The sequence below is a fragment of the Mus musculus genome, chromosome 13 (assembly GCF_000001635.26).
Source record: "Mus musculus strain C57BL/6J chromosome 13, GRCm38.p6 C57BL/6J".
NCBI lineage: Eukaryota > Metazoa > Chordata > Mammalia > Rodentia > Muridae > Mus > Mus musculus.
The window spans coordinates 91,691,399-91,713,070 of NC_000079.6; the positions used below are offsets into that span (position 1 = coordinate 91,691,399).

The following is a 21,672-nucleotide window of genomic DNA, read 5'->3' on the forward strand; positions in this document are numbered from 1 at the left end:
CATGATCTGCACCTGCCTTCAGGATAGAGCCAAGCTCAGGTATACCAGCAGTTAACAGCATATTTCACGTACGGTGCACTGTTAACGTATGGAGCCATATATGTGTAAGGTGAACAAAATATTTACAATGATCAGATGTAGAGAAAAGTAAAACAAACTGCCTAGGTCTCCTAGCACATGGTGTTCCTGGGTAGAGGGTATAAAACCAATGTGCTAGTGCTCATACGCTAGTCTGAAAGCTTGTCAAGTGGGCCGAGGCTGTGAAAGAGCCTTTCACGTCTGTTGCCCAAGCTGTGCTCATGCAGTTCTGCTCCCCTGGGATTTCCTTCCCACACTCAAGGTCAGCAGCAGCCCCTCCGGTCTCTGAAAGTCTGCATTACTCATTTCAGAAATGATTTGCAATACATTGATAGGCTTTTGTGCTTTTAAGGACCTATATTTATTTTTCCTAGACTTCAAAGTTTGGCTTCATTTATTTTTGTTTACATGAAGGGTCTGCACCAGGAGAATAAGAGGACATGTCTCTCGTCAGTATATGCTTTCCATATTTAGTAGCCAATAGGCACATATAGCTATTTAATTTAAAGTTAGAATTTAGCATTCAAGTCCCCAGGCACACTGACACATCCCTGTATACAGTAGGCACACATAATTTTACTGGCTACTGTAATGAACATCTCAGAGAAACATAGCCGTCTTCTTGTAATGTTCAATTGGACAGCACTATTACAGAATTTGGTTTTTCAGTGTATTGCAAAATGTGTTACTCTCAATCTGTCAAGTTGGAGAATTAGTGAAAGAAGAGAATGTTTGGTCCTAGTTAGAAGGCTTTGGTCACATTATTGCTAGAGTGAAACATCCAGAAGAGTTTCATAATGGTTGGCAGCTAGTTTGTTATTCTCTGCAGTGAACATTATTGTAATTATTAACACGTAACAGTATGCATGTGTGCATGTGTAACAATGTTGGACCTTTTTACTCACAAGTAAGTCATGCTAAACCTTCATGTTAATTATGCTGTTCAGTAAATGTTGTTATATTAAAATGTTACAGCATTTCACACTAAGGTTAAAATAGTTCACACTATTTTAATAGTGCACTAAGATTGAAATTGTTAAGAATAAAATAGTTCAAAATAAAACTGATTTTATGACAAAGTTAGAATTATTATTCAGTGTATAATTCCATTGCCCATGTTTCTCAAGAATCAAAATTAAAATGTAGCATATCTTAAAGGTATGTTTGGTTTCTATTTCTATTGTGTATATGGAGTGCTATCTATTTTTCATATTAATGAAATAGTTTTTGATATCTGGTTTAGAATATTGTTAAATACACCTAGAAATGTCTGTCTTAAATTGTATCAGATTTACAACATCATTTTCATTAAAAGATATATATCTGTATGTATTATATGAACATTTAAATGTTTTAATTATGCCGTGGTCTTATGTAGATGGTCTCTCTAATGGTCTCCCAGGGGTCTGTAGCTCTTCCTCTGCGCCTGCTGTTAGGATTCAGGTGATGGGAAGCAGCTGCTGGGCTTGGGCTGTTGGAGGCAGCTCACTCCCCTTCAGTAGTTTCCTTATACATGCTCTCCCCTAATGACGGTGTCTTTTCACACTTTGCCAGGCTCAGGAGATATGGACAGTATTTCCAAGGTGAGTAATGCTGTAGTACATCAAAATGGTCTGAGTATTTTTTTTTAATTCCAAACCAAAATATAAGCCATATGGTTCAGAGCAAAGTAATCTAAAAATCTTTTTTCCATTCAAAAATAAGTGTTTTGTCCTGAATGTTTTTAAACTCAATTAATTATAACTTGAAATACTTCTTTGAGTCTCCATTGCAGGGCTGTATAAACATGACTTATATGTCATTCTGAATTTCCTATTGGCATGGCTATCATGCATAGTTTAAAGTACACGTAGTGTTAAGGCAAGCAAACTTCAGAAGGGTTTTACAAAGGCCCTGCTAACTATGTGGATTGCTAAGAGCAGCTGCTCTGTCTTGGAGAAACTGCATAGGAACTGCCCTGTTAAACTAATGGTAAGATGCATCTCCTGCAGTCTGCTGGTCCCCCATTCTTTTCTGAAAGCACAGTTTCCCAGTCCTAAGGTGTCTCTCTCTTTCCTGATGACCTTCTTTTCTCCCTTACAACTCACACAAAAATAATTGAAGTTGTGTTACCTCTAATGTGCACAGAGAATTAAAGGGAAATATCTAGTAAAGCAATGACCTTTCAAAGTTTGATTAGTAAAATACTAAGGGAGTTAAACTCCTCCATGCCTTATCCACGAGCAGGCTCTCCTCATCAGCCTCCTGCTGGGAAACGTCTTTATTTTTAACTCTCTGCTGTTCTTGAAAGTCTATAAGCTGAGAGTGAGGGATTGCATAAACATTGACTCTGGGAGGAAGAAAACAGAGGGGTCGCTTGTTTTCATAGTGTGACCTAGAATGTGAGGAAGACGCCAGTTAGCATCACATTTTGTCCTTAGATGGTGCTGCTGCTGCTGCTGCTGCCATCGCCGCTGCTGTACATTCGATGTTTGAAACACTACAATGCAGGAGGGAAATGAAAACCTTCAACAATGACTTCTTTTCTGAACCTTATTTACAGAATTCTCCCAATAATATGAGCCTGAGTAACCAGCCGGGCACTCCAAGGGATGACGGTGAAATGGGGGGAAATTTCTTAAATCCTTTTCAGAGTGAGAGTGTAAGTACCCCTTGACCATGTTGCTATGTACAGGTAATCTAGAGCTCTCCTACCAGAATAAATGTCAGACCTCCATTATCGCTGTGTATAAAGTGTTCAGTATGTTGATCTTCTAAAAGCCAAAAGAATCTTCAGATGCAATTTTATGAAAAAAGGGATCCTTGGGGCCTTTTTATTTATGTGCAGTTACCCAACCTACACTACGGATTTCCTCCTAGAAGACATTCATTGTCATGAATCAGATGGAAAGCAGTACCTCTGTAGTGTGAAATACCTACCTTCTCGCAAAATGTGTAGGTCACTGCAAAGTCAGATCTGTCCTTGATTTTGCCATAGTAAGACGGGCAATAATCTACATGTGTTTTGGCTTTGATGAAGTGAGGGTCACATTGGTGGTCTTGTCAGCCTGAGCTTAAAACTTGTGGCATTTTTAAAGTTTTAGGGTTATAAGTTATCTCCATAGATGTATACAGAACAAAAGGTGAAATTATAAAGTTTATTTGGCAAACAGCTTATAACCATTTATATGTGCCAGGGCAGTATATACACACTAGAAGGACTACAGAGGCAAGATGCTGCCCCGCTCAAAGAGTAATGCAGTAACATTTAACTCTTATTTCACTCCAGAAACATTCAAGGATTTCTTTTAAGTTTCCTAGATCTCCTTCTAAACCCAATGGACTCAGAATTTTTGGGAGTCAGGCTGGGCAGGGTGATGAAAAGGGCTAGTTAGGAATTTCGGGGGCTGCTCTGTGCTGGGACCACTGAGCTGGATTAGAAAACAAATGTTGCAGAGCCCAAGTGAGCTTTATCAGTGTATGACCCATGGATCTGTCAGGACAAAAGGCACACATGCTTGCCACCATGCTGTCTGACTCAGCGTTTGCCAAAGCTGCCAGGTCTGGAGGTGGACATCACGGCTAATAGCATTCGACTTTAGTGCAGAGTGATGCCCAACATGGAGTCCAGAGTTTGATGTTCTGTGGATTCCTTTGCTTCTTGGTCTCAACCTATAGTCTCCATTAGAAATGAGGCTGCCCCTGAATGTAGGCTAGAAAAAGGGTTTTTTTTTCTTCTGCTCTCTAATTTGCTTTATATGATTAGTAGGACAAAGAAGGTAGATAAAATTACATGAGATAGCCTAGCCATCAGTGAGTAAGCAAGAAAAATCAGGAGACAGCTCAGGGTTTAAGCCACATGTGAGATTACAAGAGGCATTATTTTAGGACCATGGTCTCTGTTTCCCCTGGAACAAGGACAAGCCAGTCATTTTTAATGTTCACTTTATCTAATAAAACACATTTATCTCCTTTTGTATTCCAGAGTGAGGAGCATAGCATGTGTGTCAGTCAGGAGTACAGTTCTGCTAACAGATGATCACAGGGGACTAACATGTATGCATTCTGTAGTACACTGTTGACAGCAAAGGGGTGAAGTAAACTGTGGATTAAAAATAGAGCCTTATGTAATAGAATACCACTCTGTTGAACAACTCTGACCAAACCAGAGGACAGTGTGTTAAGTGACATAAAAGACACAAAAAGCCAGCACTGAGTGGCTCACTCTGACAGAATCTGTTCAAATGCTGGTCATGATGGGCCCCTTGAACGTCCCACTTGCAACCTGAAGCACGTAGGTGGAAAACAGACAGACAAATCAAGCACTTACTAGTAACAAATCATAAAGAAATGCATTTTAAAACGGTTTTTGATGTGCACTTTCTTATAATTTATTAAACACAAGATCTAATGAAATGTTCTCTGTGTGTATGAGAGTGGATGTATGAGAGAGAGAGAGAGAGAGAGAGAGAGAGAGAGAGAGAGAGAGAGACCAAGTGTATGTTCTTTGTGTAGTTCTGGCTGTCCTAGAAATTCTGTTTGGACTAGGCTGGCCTTGAACTCACAGAGCTCTGTATGCCTTTGCCTCCGGAATGCTGTCTTGTGTGTTTTATGTAAAGAGGCTTTCGCTGAATGCTTGTTACTTCAGGACATAGAGAATCTGATTTTTTTCAGAGTTGAATGGTTTTTATTTTACAGTCATCAACATAAAAACGTATTTCACATACATATGTGATAAGAGATAGCTGGCGTAGTTTAGGACCATCTCATAAGTTGTTGGAAGTCTGTCAAAATCAGCCTGGCCTGGCCTGGCTGCCCTGAACTCAGAGGAGCTTCAGTGCCAAGTAAAACTACAGGGTGGAGTTGAAAACCAGGCTCTCTGAAGCTCCTCCTTCCCTCTCTTGCCCCAGAAGGAGAGTTCACAAAAGGGAAAAGAGCTGAGAGCAGCCAGAGACACTGCATCCCCTTCCTGGTTGATGGTTAGAGACTGAGCACAGTGGGGTGTGGCAAGGGTGATTGATGGCTACCACAGTCTAGAAAGAAGTGCTCAGTCCTAATGACTACTTGGTCCTCTGGTCTGTCCAGTAAGGAGAGTTCACCTACTGCAGCTGGTATCTTTGTCATCTGTGGCTTGCTTTCTATTACCACAGTTTTTACTGTATAAGGATGTCATACAATATGTTTGCTCAAATCTGTCCCTTCAATCCTTCCCCTCCAATTCTTTCCTGTCCCCCTCCCCCACTTCTCCCTGCCAGTTCCATGTGTTCTGTTGTGGAGTCCATTGAGTACACTTCGTGTTGCCTGTATATAAATGCCACCACACTTTTTTGTTTATTTTAAAGTAGACCAAGCAGTGAACGGAGAGAGGACAATAGAGAAAAAGATTCTGTGCTTACAAGCACGGGTTTAAGGACAAAGTAGCTATCTCCAGTGACTTTATTTGTACCTTAACTAAGAAAATGAGGAACTATTTAGTGAACTCAAAAATACCAGCTTGACAGTCCAGAGTCTGGAGTTTAAGGCACAGAACTAGACGCTTGTGTGTTTAGCAGTCTGCCCTTGGAGGCTGCCATTCTCTCCCTAGAGGTTAAACCAAAAGGCCAGAGAATGAGGAAACAACTGTTCAGTGCTTGCTGTATACTAGATAGTAACCCATTCTCTCCCGACATGCTGCTTGACTTAATTACATCAAGACAAACATGCCAAAATCCACAAAGCTAGCACTGCGAACATGATCGACAGGGCCAAGTGAACAAAACAAGTCTCCTTTCAAGAATCAAAGCTGCCCCCTAGTGTTCACAGGCTGTAAATACTTATTTTAGGTGGTGCAGATACAGAAATAGCTCAAAGAAAGCAGTTGGATTGATTTGGAAGAATGTTTTCCTGTGGCCTTAGTCTATAACCAGATTAGCAGATGTGCTATTAGTACCACAGTTGCAATAGTGGCATGCTACCTTGCCTGTCCTGTCCACTGCTGCTATTGTTGGGAAACAATGGAAGCCCAAGTTTAAGTGGTCACATAAGCATTAAGTTATTTCATGTTATATTCAGAGGAACATAACTACTCTTTATTTCTCATTAAGAAAACAGAATATTTATAGAAACAGACTTGGAAAGTGTTGTGATCTAAAGTATCCTTCAAGCAGACGTAGTGACTATGTTTAATGGATGCTGTAGAATAGTAGCTAGGTGGTAGAAGGAAAAGACTCTAAAAGTTCATACTAGGACCTGCTATCTCAAAGTATATTTTAAAAAACAGACAAAATAGGTATATATTTAAAATAACATTTTGGTTCTACTTTTTTCCCCTTAAGCCAAATGAGAGTGCTGTCAATATCTACAGGGCCATTTTACCCTCCTAGGAGAGCCAGGCTGGCTGAATAGTTGCCGACAGTAAGACCTGACGTCACAGCATTGTGGTATAAAGCTTACAGTGTGTCGTTGTATATCGATGCAACAGCACAGCACAGACACTGACCTGAGTCCACACCGTACACCAGGAAGAGTGTCTCTCACAGTCACCTGGCGGCCAGTTCGGCACTCACATCTCCTTTCTTCTGGGAAGTGTGAGCCACGCCCTCAGTGCCCTGAAGAAGGGATCCATGGGAATGCTGCTTCTGCTTGTCCTTGGGAGCTTTCCTAGAACTTTATAATTCCCTTTAGAGGCGTTTTCCTGAAAGTGTCTCAGTAATAGAAACTGGCAGTGAGCAGTCCATAGCCTTACAGGAACTTGTGACACATTCCTAGGGGTGCCCGGGCAGGAGTGTGTCCTTCACTCTGCAGTTGTGTGTGCTACTCAGTAGTTAGTCCTTATGAGGTTCTAGTGAACTCTGAGTTTGATTTCATGGAGCTGTTGCCTGACCCTCGGTTCCTCGACACCTAATAGCTTTCTCTCAGTTTCTTTTATGGGCAAAGTGACTTCTTCTAACTTCCTGATATATCCACAGTGTTTTTCTTTTCTGTAAGATTTCTCAAGACATTTTATATACCACATTTTAACAAGGACTCCTGTAAAGGGCTTATAGCAGCTAATAAACACTTGATCACAGAGCATGTGAACATGAGCATCATTAGATGACATATATTAGAATGAAAATATCTATAATGTGCTCTAATGTCATGTGATACATGAGTGGGCTGCAATGATGCTTAGGAAGAAAGCACTGTAGAACACCAGATTGCCCAGACTACATATTCAGTGGAAGGTTGTCTGGAGTTTTACCCAGAGATTTCTGGAAGCACCCCTCCCTCGCGCACCCCCTTCCCACAGGGAGCCATCCTACCTCCAGGTTTTAGTCATTGACACAGCACCACTCTGCAAAGCCTTTATTTTGAAACAATGCAGGTGACCTATCCATGCTAAACACGTGGGAATTTTTACTTCTGAACTTTTCGGTAGCTACATTTCAAAAGCTTAGAGGCCACATGTGAGTGGGACCTGTGATGCGGCCAGGACAGATTAGAATGCCCATCAGCACAGGTTCTGCTGGACCACATGAGGATAATCCTGTTCTTACATCAGCTACAGGACTGTGGAAAGCATGCCTTCAACTTCGCTGTACCCATTTTGCTGTAGAGGTGCACCCTCATCTTTCCTTATTGCTTGTCCTTGTCTCTGAATATCGCTGTGTTCTATACTTTATATATAACTATAAATATATGTATCCATGTATATGCATGTATGTATATGTATACCGTGTGACTGATATTTAGTCCCAGGCTGAGGTCACTGGTGACGTGAAACCTTGTGTGTCACGTTGCCATGGAGTTGAGTGTGCACATTTCAGCACAGGGAATTCCTTATATACAATGGGGGCAGTGGTTTTGTTTTGACTTGCTTTTTTTCATCCTGCCCTCCCTTTTTTTGAGTTGAATACATTTTTTATTCATTGAGATTATAATACAATTACATCATTTCCCTCTGCTCTTTCTTATTGCTCGGTGTTCCCTACCATCCAACATAGGAGTCAGTTAAGCTACTTAACTAACTTAGCTTCTTCCTTCTACTAAAACAGAACTCAAGGCTAAATAAATTCTCCTTGATATAGCCAGTGTTAAAGGCTGAACAGCACCCCTGTGGCCCAGCCACCCTTCCCCAGCCTCACCTCCGCCTGTGGCTCTCTACATTTACTCTAGAGGACTGCCAGCTGAGCCCTGCACATGTTGCTCACCCACCTGGGGAGCTCTTCCCACTGCCATTCACCTGAACATCCTGCCCTGCTGTATGTAGCCCAGCCCAGCTTGCTGGGATTCCTCCACTTTCTCCTTTCTACCAACTTTATAGCCACAGGTCTCTTATTGGATTCTTCAGTGTGGAGCCTATCCTTTGGACTTTACCCATGTCTCATCCTGAGAGGTGCTGTCTCTGTTGAGATGGTCAGGAGCTGTGCTGTGCTCAGTGGTGGCCTCAGCCAAGTCACTTGTCAATCTCATCATACTGTTATGCTCAGTTTTATGTACTGGATTGATACTGGAGTCCTGGCCGTGTGTGTGTGTGTGTGTGTGTGTGTGTGTGTGTGTGTGTGTGTGTGCATTTATCTCTGTGTGTGTGAGTGTGTGTCTGTGTGTGTGCATTCATGTATCTGTGTGTGTGTATGTGTGTGTTCCCGCATGTGCATGTGAGTGCATGTCTGTGTGTGTATGAGGCTTCTGTGTTAACACATTGGAGCATCTGGTCAGCAGAGCTGACAGTTGCTCATGACTCCTTACATAACTGTTCACTGAGCACTTTCTGTGTGTCGAATCAAGTATACAGTTGAAGGATTTTATATTGAATACTCCCCAAAGTGCTTGATATTGTCAGAAAGGCTGTTATAGGGGAGAAAACTGAAGGAGAGTTCAGGGAAGTCCCCCACTCACTGGGCTGTATATAGCAAAAGCTAGGCCTCACACTCTTCACTGTAAGCCACCCTTGAACTAAAGTTGTCCAGATTGTTTCAACTGTCCTCAAAACTTTCATCTGGCTTGGAAGGAGAGTCTGAGGACTGCATAATTATCTAGGTCCTGGGAAAGAATCAGGCTTTGTAGAGGAAATAATTTCAAATTTTAAACTAAGTAAAGCCATATAAGCTGGCTTGTTACAGTTCCTTATTTTCCTGAAGTTAAAGGTGTGTGCTTAATTGCTCATAGAGCCTAGCATCCATCCCTTGCCTCTGTGTCAGGAGAACCCTGCTGACGTCCCTGCTAACACTGGACTCTCTGTCCCTGTAGTACTCCCCCAGCATGACCATGAGCGTGTGATCCGTTGCCGCGTCTCTCATGAAAACCATCGTGAGTCAGCCCATCACAGAACTACTACAGAAGAAAACTACTCGTCGTGTACAGTTAGACAAAGGAATCTCAGACAACCAGACCACCTTTTAGTTCCTGCTCTCTCCCCTATTTTGAGAAGAAAGCGGGTCCAAATGTGATTCAAGCAACTGTACGGAGCGGCACATTAGCATTGCCCCCAACTGAACTGCGATGATTATCTGTGTGTATGTGTGGGAAGAGAATGCATCGTATATGCAGATCTGTATGCACATATACGCATACGTGCATTGACCCACAGGACATTGTAAGATAGTATCACATGACATCTTAAGTAGAAGTAAGTAGGACTTTTATGCCATCCTTTTTTTCACGTTTACACTTTAATTATTAAAGGTTGCTCCTGCCCTTCCCCAACTATTTTGTGCTGTGTACATCACTGCTTTATATAAGTTATTTTTTAAGGTGAACTCAGATGTTATGGTTTTGTAAATGTCTGCAATCATGGATAGGAATAAAATTGCTTATTTGAGAGCTTTCATTCACTGTGTCTGAAGCAAGTTGCCCGTGAGCCCCAGGTTGTACCAAGTAGAGACAGTGACTTCATCCTCATGTCCAACCAGGCACCCAGTTACCTTCTGTGCAAAGTAGTGTGGTGCTTTGTATATAAGGAAACCCCTCAACAGTAGCTCAGCCAGGGCTTCATACAGTACACTTCTGCAATAACTGCTTTAAATTGAGTTCTTTCTTGATTTGTGTGTCTTAGATGATGCAGAACTCATTAGCTAACTCAAATGACTTAAACTGTAGCAATAAAGTGACATGGGTTATCATACTTTTAGCACACATTCTCTCTTAAACACGATAAAATCCAAAAGTGATAACAAAACCACTTGTTTGAACTTACAGCGTCTCCCAGGGAACTAGAAGTAAATGTCTAATAAGACACAGCGAGAAATGGTGTTGTATGTTTATTCAGATTTCCTATGATCATTTCTACAGACACTTGAAAACAGACAGACACACTGACATGATTCAGGTTTTCAGCCCAGAGAGCAGAGAATGAGGAAACTAGAGGATTCTGCAGCGTTTCTGGTTTCACCCACCCAGTAGCTTGCTTGCTGGAGCAGAACTGATGGGTACCTGTCTGTTCTGTTGTCCCTGCTCTCAGGTGGCAGTTCCATGCCCTGTCTGCTCTGTCCTGGGTCAGAGGGCTTGCACTGGGAGGCAGATTATCTGTGTAGCTTATGTTCACTGCAGCTGGCTAGATCTCCATTTTGTGTCTGACAGTTCAGAAGGGAGTAAAGAAACAGTTTTAATTATCTCCCTTATGAAAGCACCCTGCTTGCATGACACTTCCCAGATCTTTGGGATTCCGTTTAATCCTATATCCAAACACCAAATCCTAATAGGAAAAGCATAGAGAGTTTATTTTATAATTGAAAAGACAGCTCTGCAACCCTTGCTGTTCTAACTGAGATACAAACAACCACTGATCTCTACCCTGCTAGAGGGTATTGCCCGGGCTTAGGGGCGAGGATTCTCCCTTTCCTGTGGGACTGTAACATAACTGAAAACGTTGACACTGTTTGCCTGCTGTTGGTTCTGGACAATTGATTTCTCTCAGATCCACATTGATTCATCCTTTCTGAAAATGGAAAATGTTAGCTGGGCATTCCAGGGATGCTGGGAGCATAGAGGATAAAAAAGATGAAGTAGCTTTACACTGCAGATCTAGAGGACAGTATATGAGTCATACTTTATAAAGTACAGCGTCAGCCTACAACTGTACCAGAGAGCAGCCTTGTACTAGCCAGCTACAGGAACCTGTCACAGGCAGTTCACACAGGAAGTCCATTTCCCCCCAGTCACTAGTGGCCACTTCCTTCTCTCTGACTGTACAGAGTTGAACTGTGTTCAGTGGGCTCGGTCTCCCAGCGCTTCCTTTCCTCATCTGCTCTCCATCTCGCCTGGCCTTCGTCTCTGTCATTCATCTTCTGAGAAGGGAAGCAAATGATTCCTACCACTCGCAGAAGTCATGAGCCTAATTTTACTTGGGAATCTTAGAATATAAATGACACAAATGGCATTTTAACAGTGGTTGATAGAGTAGCATCATGTGTGCTTCTAACCTGTTTTGTTTTTTAAAAAAGTAAAATGGTTTTGTTTTTGTTTTCATTTCCTTTCTTTCTTGGAACTCCGTTTAAAAAAATACCTGTTTCCAATGTTTAAATTCTTGAAAAACTGAAAAATTATTTTTAAGACAAAACTACGTTCTCAAACAGGAAAATAAAAGAATGCTTAATTTTTATAGCCAGATAACTTTTGTTACCCGGAGGGTAAGCATTATAACTATATTGATTTTATGTAGATCTTAATTATTTAACATTTATTGTTTTTCTGGTAAGAAATCCAACATTGTCATGCATTCTACGGCTGTTGGCCCATTCATGTCCTCTTGATGTATATGCTGCTTGCCAGAGGTTAGCTTTCTGCATACTTCAGCCCATAATAATGAAATCAGCAGTACTCACATATTTTGGGCATAGAATGCACCCATAAAATGTGACAATGGGCAGCAGGTGTGAGCATGCATCCGGTCACCCCTCCCTGCCCTCCCTAACGCACCGACGTTTGAAAGTTCGTGTCAGTCTTAAGTCCTGAATGGTTCTTAACCACCTGACTTTCTTACTGTGAAGATGCCCAGTGTAAAAAAAAAAAAAAAGGCTTTGATAATTTGATGGACAAATTATCGCTTTTTAAAAAAAACATTCCAGTTTGGGTTCAATTACCAGTGAACAGGAATTTTACAGCTAAAAGTCTGAGGTTAAGATTTCTTGATTTCTGAAAGACTAACAAATCAATTCCGCTCCCTTCAGGCAAGGAAAGTGCTCAGACACACCTGTCCCTTCAGAAACTAAATAGAGAAAAATTCTGTTCCCCTTCAGCCAAAGAAAGTGCTCAGACACACCTGTCCCTCCAGAAATTAAATAGAGAAAATCTGTTCCATTTCTCTTTTCATGATTCTGTCAGGCGTCTGAACTCCATTGCATTTGAAAGGACCATTCAGGTAAACATTCTTCAGCTTGGAAGTGAATTCATCTTGGCATGTGAAGCCCCACAGCCGCCTACATCGTTCCCCACATTGATCTGGGGCTGTGTCCTCAGCAGGGACTCTGCACAGTTCTCAGTACTCCATACCCCGGTTAGCTTGTGGCCCGGTTTCTCCATGCCTGCCTTCCATCCCAGGAGATGAGATGCAAGGGTTGAGCATCTTTTCCCTCTCGGCTTTGCAGCGTTTGCCTCTGCACAGTGTGTAGTACTGGTGGTAGTTTTCCTGAGGAAAGAAATTTCAGTTTTCATCCCTTGATTATTACTGTTCATCATAAGCAGTATGAGAGGTCACAGCTATGCAACATCTGAATGTCCTCTTGATGCTGTTTCCTGTTGTGTTTTGTGGGCTGTAGCTCTCCTCTCCTTGAGACATTAACTGAGGCAAGAAGCCCATGAATACTTGGTATATGGAGGGAAGATTGGTGTGATGAGACCATTATCACATGTTTTACCAAATGCCAACTAGTCTTTTGTAGTTTTTCCTTCTTAAATTTCTCTGATATGAGAAGCAAAACCCCATGCTAGCTTAAAACAATGTTTCTGATTTTAAACATTTGTAACAATCTCCCCTCATCTGAGAAATATGCCTTGAGAAATACAGGAAAAGCAAGAGTGTTAAAACCACCTCAATTCTGCATACTACATGTGTGTATATCTGTGTGTATATGTTGGGAGATGACAGCATAAATTTTGCTTCTAAACCCCACTTCTACTAAGATCATGTTATTTTATATAGCACTGTTGATAAATAGTAAACATTTTTTTTCTTTTGACATTTTATTTCATTGGTGAGATATCTGATACAAGTTATTTGGAATAGCAAGAGAGGAGAACACCACTATTCTATATATTGAACAATATATAAGCAGGAGTAGTTTTCCCAGGCCCAGATTTAGCTTCTCAGCATTGGCCTTCATACTGAGCTTGTCAGAAATCATGCAGTAATTATAGATTCCTATTGTACACATTTGTTTATAAGAGGTTGGATTGATATCCCCTAAAGTGTTAACTTTACCCATGAACGGTAATTCAGTTTGGATGACCTAATGATAAACACACATCTGAGACTTTCAATGACTTCTGTAGACTTTATTATGAAGAAAGATATCCAACTGACTGAGTCTCAGAGGAGTTTCCTCTGTGGAGTTTCCCGTGGTAACTTACAGAATTTGTTTCTTGAGTAAAAGAATCAATTCTGTATGGAGTTTAAATTGAAATGTGAATAGTTTTTGCTGTATACATTTTTAAAATGGAATACAGCACTAAAATGAAATATGTAAATGTTACAGCATTTAATGTGGGACTGAGTGTTTTCAATGTATGCATTTACTGGGTCTGATTAGGATAAACGTTTGCTTCACTTTGACTGTCCCAGTCACTGGAATCTTACGATCTGCTTCTCAAACACTTAGTGTTTCATTTCTAAAGCAAGATGGGCTGTTGCTTTGGCAAAGGTAAGTGTTACTATTCCTTGAAAAACAATATAAATACTTGTTCCCAGTTATTACATTTCACTTTTCTTTTGTGACAATTGGTCCCAGTGTATCACCTGAGGGTGAGGCTTGGGTCCCTTACAGGAGACTACAGTCTACATAGTATGCTGTAAGCTAAGTTCCTGTGTGTCTTTGTAACATTGTTGGTTAAATGTAATTAGCCATTTATTTGAAAACAGCACTTCAAATAACCTGTCCATCTTGCATGATTTGAGTAAAGATCTAAATTTTTTGCAAAACTTACAGAGATTTCTCTTGACATAAAGTGCTGACTGACGTTTGTGTGTGGATTTAGATCAAACTTCAAAAATATTTACTTTCTTTGCATTAAGACAATTAACAATATATAAACTATATGTTAGGCAAATGATTGGAAGGACATGTTATTGTTTCAGATGTAAAGATGGAGAAATATTTATACATAGAATTCTTTATCCATGGTAGCCATATTGAATTGTTTATCTAATTGTGATTTTAAGGATTTAAAATGTTTTCTTACCACATGTGTTAAATTGTTACTATGTCTTCCTGGAAAATGGAGTTATTTGTAAGGTTTTTATAAATGCACAATTTATGTATAAATATAATTGAAACCTGGGGTGACTTGGTAATTACTATCCTTAATTCAGTAATGGCCACCAGATACCTGACACATTTGTAAACTTGGCACCTGTGTGTGTATATATGTGTGTGCACATGCACATTGTTACATTTATTCTCAAGTGAATTTATCACTTAATGTTTTTGTAAAAGTACTTGAGCTGTTTGTGTAATGGAAAAGTCACCATAAAGATGTATATTAATGCCCCTTAATTTGGCACGTCTTCATATTTAATTTATAAAATACATCTTTTGATTTACAGTTTCTACCCTCTTATTTCTATCCTTTACTTCAACACTTAACTGGAAAAGTAAAGGAAATTGTTTGTATGAAGACAGAACAATGTTTCCTGAATGAGAAGTCAGGCTGTAATGTGAACATCTGTGCCCAGAAGTAAATCGGGCATTATACCCTAAATACAATTCAGGGATCAGTGGAGGCAAAAGATTTATAGGCAGAGGATTTGATGGTTGAATGGCTGGTTCTCTGTGGTCAGATAACAACCTTGCCTCCAAATATTACCAAATAGATAGCCTTTAAGGAATAAGGTTTTAGTATTTTGTTTCAAGTAAAATTATACACGATGTCAAAAGTAGAGGCATTTGTTCAGATAATCCATACCGTGCTTTCATCTTGATGGTGAACTGTGCGGACGGTCTCCTCAGTTCACCATAAACATCTACCTACAAAGTTGTAAAGTCAGTTCCTATGCTGAGAAGGAGAGGACAACTCCTAATTGGATCAAGAACCTATCCTTGGAAAGCAGTGGAAACACATATCCCTGCCCAGAAGTAATGTGCTAAACCCTGCCACCGCATCGTTTGTTACGGCTTTCATCCAAATGGGCTATCGCAGTCTGGTGATGCAGCACGTTCATACATACTAGAGAAAGTAGTGTACGCCTCAGTTACCAGGCAGGATGAGGCAAAGCTTTCCTCATGAAGCTTGCCTGGTGATTTGGTTTTTTGTTTGTTTGTTTTTTTAATCCTAAAGTATCTGGGTGTTTGGAGACTGAAGGGTAGACAGAAAGCAACGGACAGGCCCTTGAGTTCAAACCAGGTAGGTGGAAGTCAGGTAGGCAAGGACTGATCTGGAGTTTATGATTTCAACTTCATGATTGTCTACAGATGGTTGTTAATGGTAGAAGCATCATGGCGGGTCAGGGTAATCGTTGCACAGATAGGTCACAGCTAACAATGTTACTAATCATGGATGAGGTGGCACACAGTGAAACTTTGAAGGGAAAGAGGGAGGCAAGCATGTGACACCTGGCCCTAGGGCATCTGCATCAGCAAGTGTGTGTTCCATGGTTTAATGTATACTTAAAATGGAAACAAAACAAAACCTCTTTGTGTCAAAAGTGGGATTACTATTACACTCTGGGAGTTTTGTTTCCAGCACAGTTTGATAAGAATCTATTATAGCTTTTTAGAAAGCTCTGTAGTCAGAAGACAATATGCATAAAAATGTAGTTTGCAGATCTTGCCAAAAACCTTTCAGGTTTGGCGCTCTGCTTGGTGATAGCTGTAAGTCTGGAAAAGAGCAGCCTCACAATTTCACCCAAAACATACGTGTTTGTAGCCACAACTTTTTTTGAGAATATGGATGGAACTCTTAATGTGTAATAAGACATGAGGTTCCTGTTAAGCATGCTCTCAATAAAGCTATCCTCGTACGTTATAGGACTAGCATCAGTAGCATAAAGGAAGCCAGCATCATTGATTTATACATATGCGTTTATGTATGTATGTATGCATGCATGCATGCATGGTTTTTCAGGTAAATGACTTATGAACTGAAAAATATCCACTATACCTTCGTTTTTACAGTTCTCCTCACCACTTTGTTAGCCAGTATTCACTGAGGACTAAAGGGGTTGCATACATACTTAATGGTCTCAAGACTGTTCTAACAGAGCACATGTGTCAAGCATTGGGAGTAATGTTGGCTTTGAGAATTCAACTTGCTGTTACACCAGGCAGTTACCAGTCAGGTCTTAAATATTTACTTCATTTTCAGTAGAGCATTTATCTACACACAATTTTTCATTCGATAAACTCTCAGAGAGCTAAACATAAATTAATGAAGAAATAATAAATAGATAGTATATTTGTTGTACATAAAAGCATTCGATACAAATAAAAGCATTGGCAACTGCATGAGAGTCAGTGCTTCAAAAAAGCCCTCCAAATTAACGTGGAAATGTACAGTTGCATGTAACAGTTATTAAAACATTTGTTGACCAAATAACCAAATCAAAACTAGTGTTTTGTACAAAAGATAGATCATTAAATCCACCATCAGGATTTCTAAGATAATTATCTCCGTAAAACCAGATTGTAACAAAAGTTCTCAATACTGAAGTCTTTGAAGCTTAAAAGTCAATAAAATTTACAGAAATATTTTAAATAACATCCTTTCCACCAATTTCTGTTAAAAATTTATAATGTATTGCAGGATGTTTACGTGCAGGATTTCTTGTTCCAGTTGAAGCTCAGTGTAAAATGTTTACAATGTAGGCTTCTGCGAGCCTGTGACCAGGAGTGGTTCTAGACTGAGTCTCTTACATCAGCCTGCAGGGGACATGGTCTGGGCAGACATGAGCTGTCTCTGATTGTATCTCTTTCAGGTTACCTCAAACCTTCTGGAGAAAGGAGAAATGTACTTACTACTACAGTTGTGTATCCTAGAGAGATTTGCATGGGGTGTCTGTGTGAGACAGTTGCTGAACAGTGCCTTTGCAAAAAATGAATGACATTTTCTTCCCTCTGTGTAACTGCAACTGCTGGTGCAAGGGGGCACTTCAGAAAACCTGAAATCAGATTACAAATGTGTATGTCCTAAAAGCCTTTCGTGTTCATTTCGGCTTTCTTAAAATACATAGTTATGGTTTGTCTCTTCTCAACTTTCCCACGAGCTGAGCTCTGGACACTGGGCCCCACCCAACCTTGATCTTCTGCTTGCCCCTTGTGAAGACGGACAGCACTGGAAGAGAGGCAGCTGCTCCAACTGAGGAAGAGTTCTAAGCAGACAAGCGATTAAGTCAGGAACCTTTCCCTCTGGGTAGCAGAAGCAGATGCTCCTGCAGCTGAGTAGGACACTGGCATCTGCAGAGAGATGAGCAGCTACTCGAGAAACTGCCACAGACTCTCAACAGACGTGAGACTCTGCCTGCACGCAGCCTTGCTGGATAATGTCCTTCCTGCTGAAGAGGAAAACTGGTACTGTTGCCTTCTTCATGGTGATTTTTATTATGGCCCCAAACCTCATCATTTAAACTTTTCAAATACAACCAGCAGCAACTAAAACACTTCAAATCTGTATCCAGAAGAAAAGCCTTGAAGGAAACAAGGTTGGGAAAGTAGGTACTGAAGGGAGACTTTAAAACCGGCCAGCAGTGCTCTGCAGAGAGAAAACGGAGATGCATGGTGACTTGTGAATTTCAGCGCCTGAACTTGGCTTTACTTCACAACTTGAATTCTCACTCCTGCATTTGTTTAAAGGATGATAATTAACTTACATATGCAGAATGTGCCTAAAGTTCAAAATGGTCATTAACTATTGTCTCCAGATTTTTATTCTCCGTGATTCGTTAAAAAGAGTATATTAAGCTTCCTTCAGACTTAAATATGAGACAAAGATGTGGGAAAACCTACTTTGGGAGTTGTTTGTATGAGGGATTGATTGAAAAGCATACACTGTGCCATTTGAAATGCAAACAATCATGAAATTCGTCTTCTGTTTGAATGTCTGAATGCCCTTGATCCTTTGATCCACAGCACTGAGCGGTTACAGCTGCTATGTGGTTTCCTTTGCCCTCCACAATCCAGGAGGATGAACCAGAAGATGAGGGATATTGCTGCAGAGGACCAAGAATACCACTGTGGTTGCAGGACTGGCTCCACTAATGGTCTTTAAAGAATTGTATTTCTTTTGCCCAACTTGAGTAACACTTTGTTTCCTGCAGCCAGGATCTACAGCCTGCCTCCCAAGGACACATTCTTCTCAAGCCACATTTACAGCCAGAGAGGCTAAATGAATGTGGGGGAAGGAAACTCCAAAAAGGGACCAAAACTTGTTTTCTTTTTACTATTAGAACATTACATATGAAAGTCTTGCTGATGAGGGAACAAGTTAGTTATCCAATAATGCATCATCTTGGTTAGCTGAACTCTGATGCAGTAGAATTGAATATTTTGTTCTCTCTCTCTCTCTCTCTCTCTCTCTCTCTCTCTCTCTCTCTCTCTCTCTCTCTCTTTCTCTTTCTGTCTGTCTGTCTCTCTTTCTGTCTGTCTCTTTCTCTTTCTCTTTCTCTTCTCCCTCCTCTCTTATTATTTCTCAGAGTCTTGTTTTCTGTAGTGCCTGTAGTTGGGTTTTGATTTTGGTTTTGGTTTTTATCTAGCAGCTTTATTTTGTCATTAATTTATTCACTTTCCATCCTAATCGCAAGCTCCCCTCCCTCCTCTCCCCCCACTCCCATCCTCACAAGCCCCTCCCCCCCAGTAACCCCCACTCCTTCTCTTCAGAGAAGGGGAAGCCCCCTTTTAGGTGCCACTGTGCTGGGACAAGTTACAGTAGGACTAGGCAAATCCTCTCCCACTGAGGCACAACAGCAAGAAGTCCAGGTAGGAGAAGGGGACCAATGGTGGGCCTCAGAGTCAGAGGCAGCCACTCCCCCAGCTCCAATTGTTAGAGGATCTGCATGAAGATCAAGATGTACATCTGCTACCTATGTCAGGAGGCCTAAATCTAGCCCCTGCATGCTCTTTGGCTAGTTGTTCAGTTTCTCTGAGCCCCCAGTGCTGTCCTTGACCCCTCCAGGTCCCTCAGTTCAATCCCCCGACTCTTCCACAAGACTGAACTCTGCCTGATATTTGGCTATGGATCTCTGCATCTATTTCCATCAGCTGCTTGGTGAAACCCCTCAGGAGATAGTAATGCTAGGTTCCTGTCTGCAAGCATAGCAGAGTATGATTATTAGCAGTAGGGGTTGGTTCTCTCTCATGGGATGGGTCTCACATTGGGTCAGTCATTGGGTGGCCATTCCCTCAATCTTACTCCACCTTTATCCCTGAGCATATTGTAAGCACAAATTTGAGGGCTAAGGTTTTGTGGATGGGTTGATGTCCCCCTCCCTCCAATGGAAGTCTTGCCTGACTACAGGAGGTGGCCAGTTCAGTCTCCATATCCCCAGCTGCTAGGAGTCTCAACTAGGGTCACTCCCCCCCCACCCCACCCCCCAGACTCACAGGAGCCTCCCTCATCCCAGGCCTCTGGTTAATCCCAGAGATGCTCCTATTTGGTTTCTGTTGCCTCTTCTGCCTCCCAACACCTGATCACCATCCCCATCCCCTGCTTATCCCCACCCAGTTCCCTCCCTCTCTCCACCTCAGATACCTATCTTACTTCCCCTTCTGAATGAAACTCAAGCATCCTCCCTTGGGCCTTCCTTGTTACTTGGTTACTTTGGGTCTGTAGCCAAAGGTAGAAGAGTTGTTCTGCAATTTATGGCTAATAGCTTAAAGTAGATACATACCATGTGTGTCTTTCTGGGTTACCTCATTCTGGATAATATTGTCTAGTTCTACCCATTTGCCTGCAAAATTCATGATGTCCTATTTTTGAATAGCTGGATAGTATTCCATTCCATATATGTACCACATTTTCTGTATCCATTCTTTAGTTGAGGAACAGCTAGGTTGTTTCTAGTTTCTGGGTATTAATAAAGCTATTAACATAGTTGAGAAAGTGTCCCTGTAGTATAGTTAGGCCTTTGGGGGGGGGGGGGGGGGTTGTTATGCCCAGGATTGGTATAGCTGGGTCTCGGGGTAGAACTATTCTCAATTTTCTGAGGAACCACCAAGTTAATTTTCAAAGTGGTTGTACAAATTTGCAATCCCACCAGCAATAGAGGAGTGTTCCCCTTTCTCCACATCCTTGACAGCATGTGCTATCACCTTGAGTTTTTGATCTTACCCATTCTGACAAGTATAAGATGGAATCTCAGAGTCCTTTTGACTTGCATTTTCCAGATGACCAAGGATATTGAACATTTCTGTAAGTGCTTCTTGGTCATTCAAGATTCTTCTGTTAAGAATTCTCTGATTTTGATTTGGAGAATGTTCCTCTGCCTTTAGTTAGTTTGGCTAAGGGTTTGTCTATCTTGTTGATATTCTCAAAAAAAAAAAATTAGCTCTTGGTTTTGCTGATTCTTTTGTGTTGTGTTTGTTTCTAATTTATCGATTTCAGCCCTGAGTTTGATCATTTCCTTTCATCTACTCCTCTTAGATGTGTTTGCTTCTTTTTAATTTTCAGGTATGCTGTTAAGTTGCTAGTGTGAGATCATACTAATTTCTTTATGAAGGCCACTAGTGCTATGAACTTTCCTCTTAGCACTGCTTTCCTTGTGTCCCATAAGTCTCAGTATGTTGTGCATTCATTTTCATTGAATTCTAGAAAGGAAGTCTGTTTCTTTATGTATTCTTTGACCGCGTGGTCATTGAGTAGGGAGTTTTCCAGTTTCCATGGGTTTGTAGGCTTTCTATTGTTTCTGTTGTGGTAGAAGTCCAGCCTTAATCTGTGCTAGTCTGATACAATACAGAGGTTTATTTCAATTTTGTTGTACCTTGTTGATAATTGCTTTGTGACCAATTATATTGTCAGTTTTGGAGAATGTTCTATGAGATGCTGAGAAGAAGGTATACTCTTTTGTGTTTAGGTGAAATGTTCTATAGATTTCTGTTAGGTTCATTTGATTCATAACCTCTTTCATTATTTCTCTGTTTAGTTTCCATCTTGATGACTTGTCCATCTGTGAGAGTGGAGTGTTGAAGTCTCCTGCTATTAATGCATGGGATGTAATGTGTGATTTAAGCTTTAGTAATGTTTCTTTTATGAATGTGGGTGCCATTGTATTTGGAGTATAGATGTTCAGAATTGAGATGTCGTCTTGGTAGATTTTTCCTTTGATGAGTGTGAAGTGTCCTTCCTCCATCTCTTTTGATTAATTTTGGTTTAAAGTCTATTTTATTAGATATTACAATGGTTATTCCACCTTGCTTCTTGGGTTTGTTTGCTTGGAAAATCTTTTTCCATCCCTTTACGCTGAGGCAATATCTATCTTTGTTGGTGAGGTGTGTTTCTTGTATGCAGCAGAAT

The 21,672-nt window shown here is 40.9% G+C and overlaps 1 protein-coding gene and 1 long non-coding RNA gene across 28 annotated transcripts in view; one reads left to right on the plus strand and one right to left on the minus strand.

The window, feature by feature from the left end:
- Ssbp2 (single-stranded DNA binding protein 2) overlaps positions 1-14,777 on the plus strand; it is a 245,871-nt gene extending 231,094 nt beyond the window's left edge. For 12 of the 26 annotated variants that reach the window (XM_030247371.1, XM_030247376.1, XM_006517334.3 and 9 more), the window contains 3 exons: positions 1,633-1,661; positions 2,621-2,719; positions 9,268-9,847. In XM_030247371.1, coding sequence (XP_030103231.1) covers positions 1,633-1,661; positions 2,621-2,719; positions 9,268-9,297 — 158 coding nt within the window. In that variant the 3' untranslated portion in view covers positions 9,298-9,847. Of the gene's footprint in view, positions 1-1,632; positions 1,662-2,498; positions 2,720-9,267 lie in introns of all 26 variants that reach the window. The other 14 variants (XM_030247377.1, XM_030247373.1, XM_030247367.1 and 11 more) reach the window with 4 other exon arrangements.
- 4833422C13Rik (RIKEN cDNA 4833422C13 gene) overlaps positions 10,267-21,672 on the minus strand; it is a 40,208-nt gene continuing 28,802 nt past the window's right edge. Inside the window, exon 2 of one of the 2 annotated variants that reach the window (NR_015501.1) lies at positions 10,267-12,643. This is a non-coding gene — a long non-coding RNA (RIKEN cDNA 4833422C13 gene). Of the gene's footprint in view, positions 12,644-16,503; positions 17,917-21,672 lie in introns of those variants that run through there. The other variant, NR_028313.1, reaches the window with a different exon arrangement.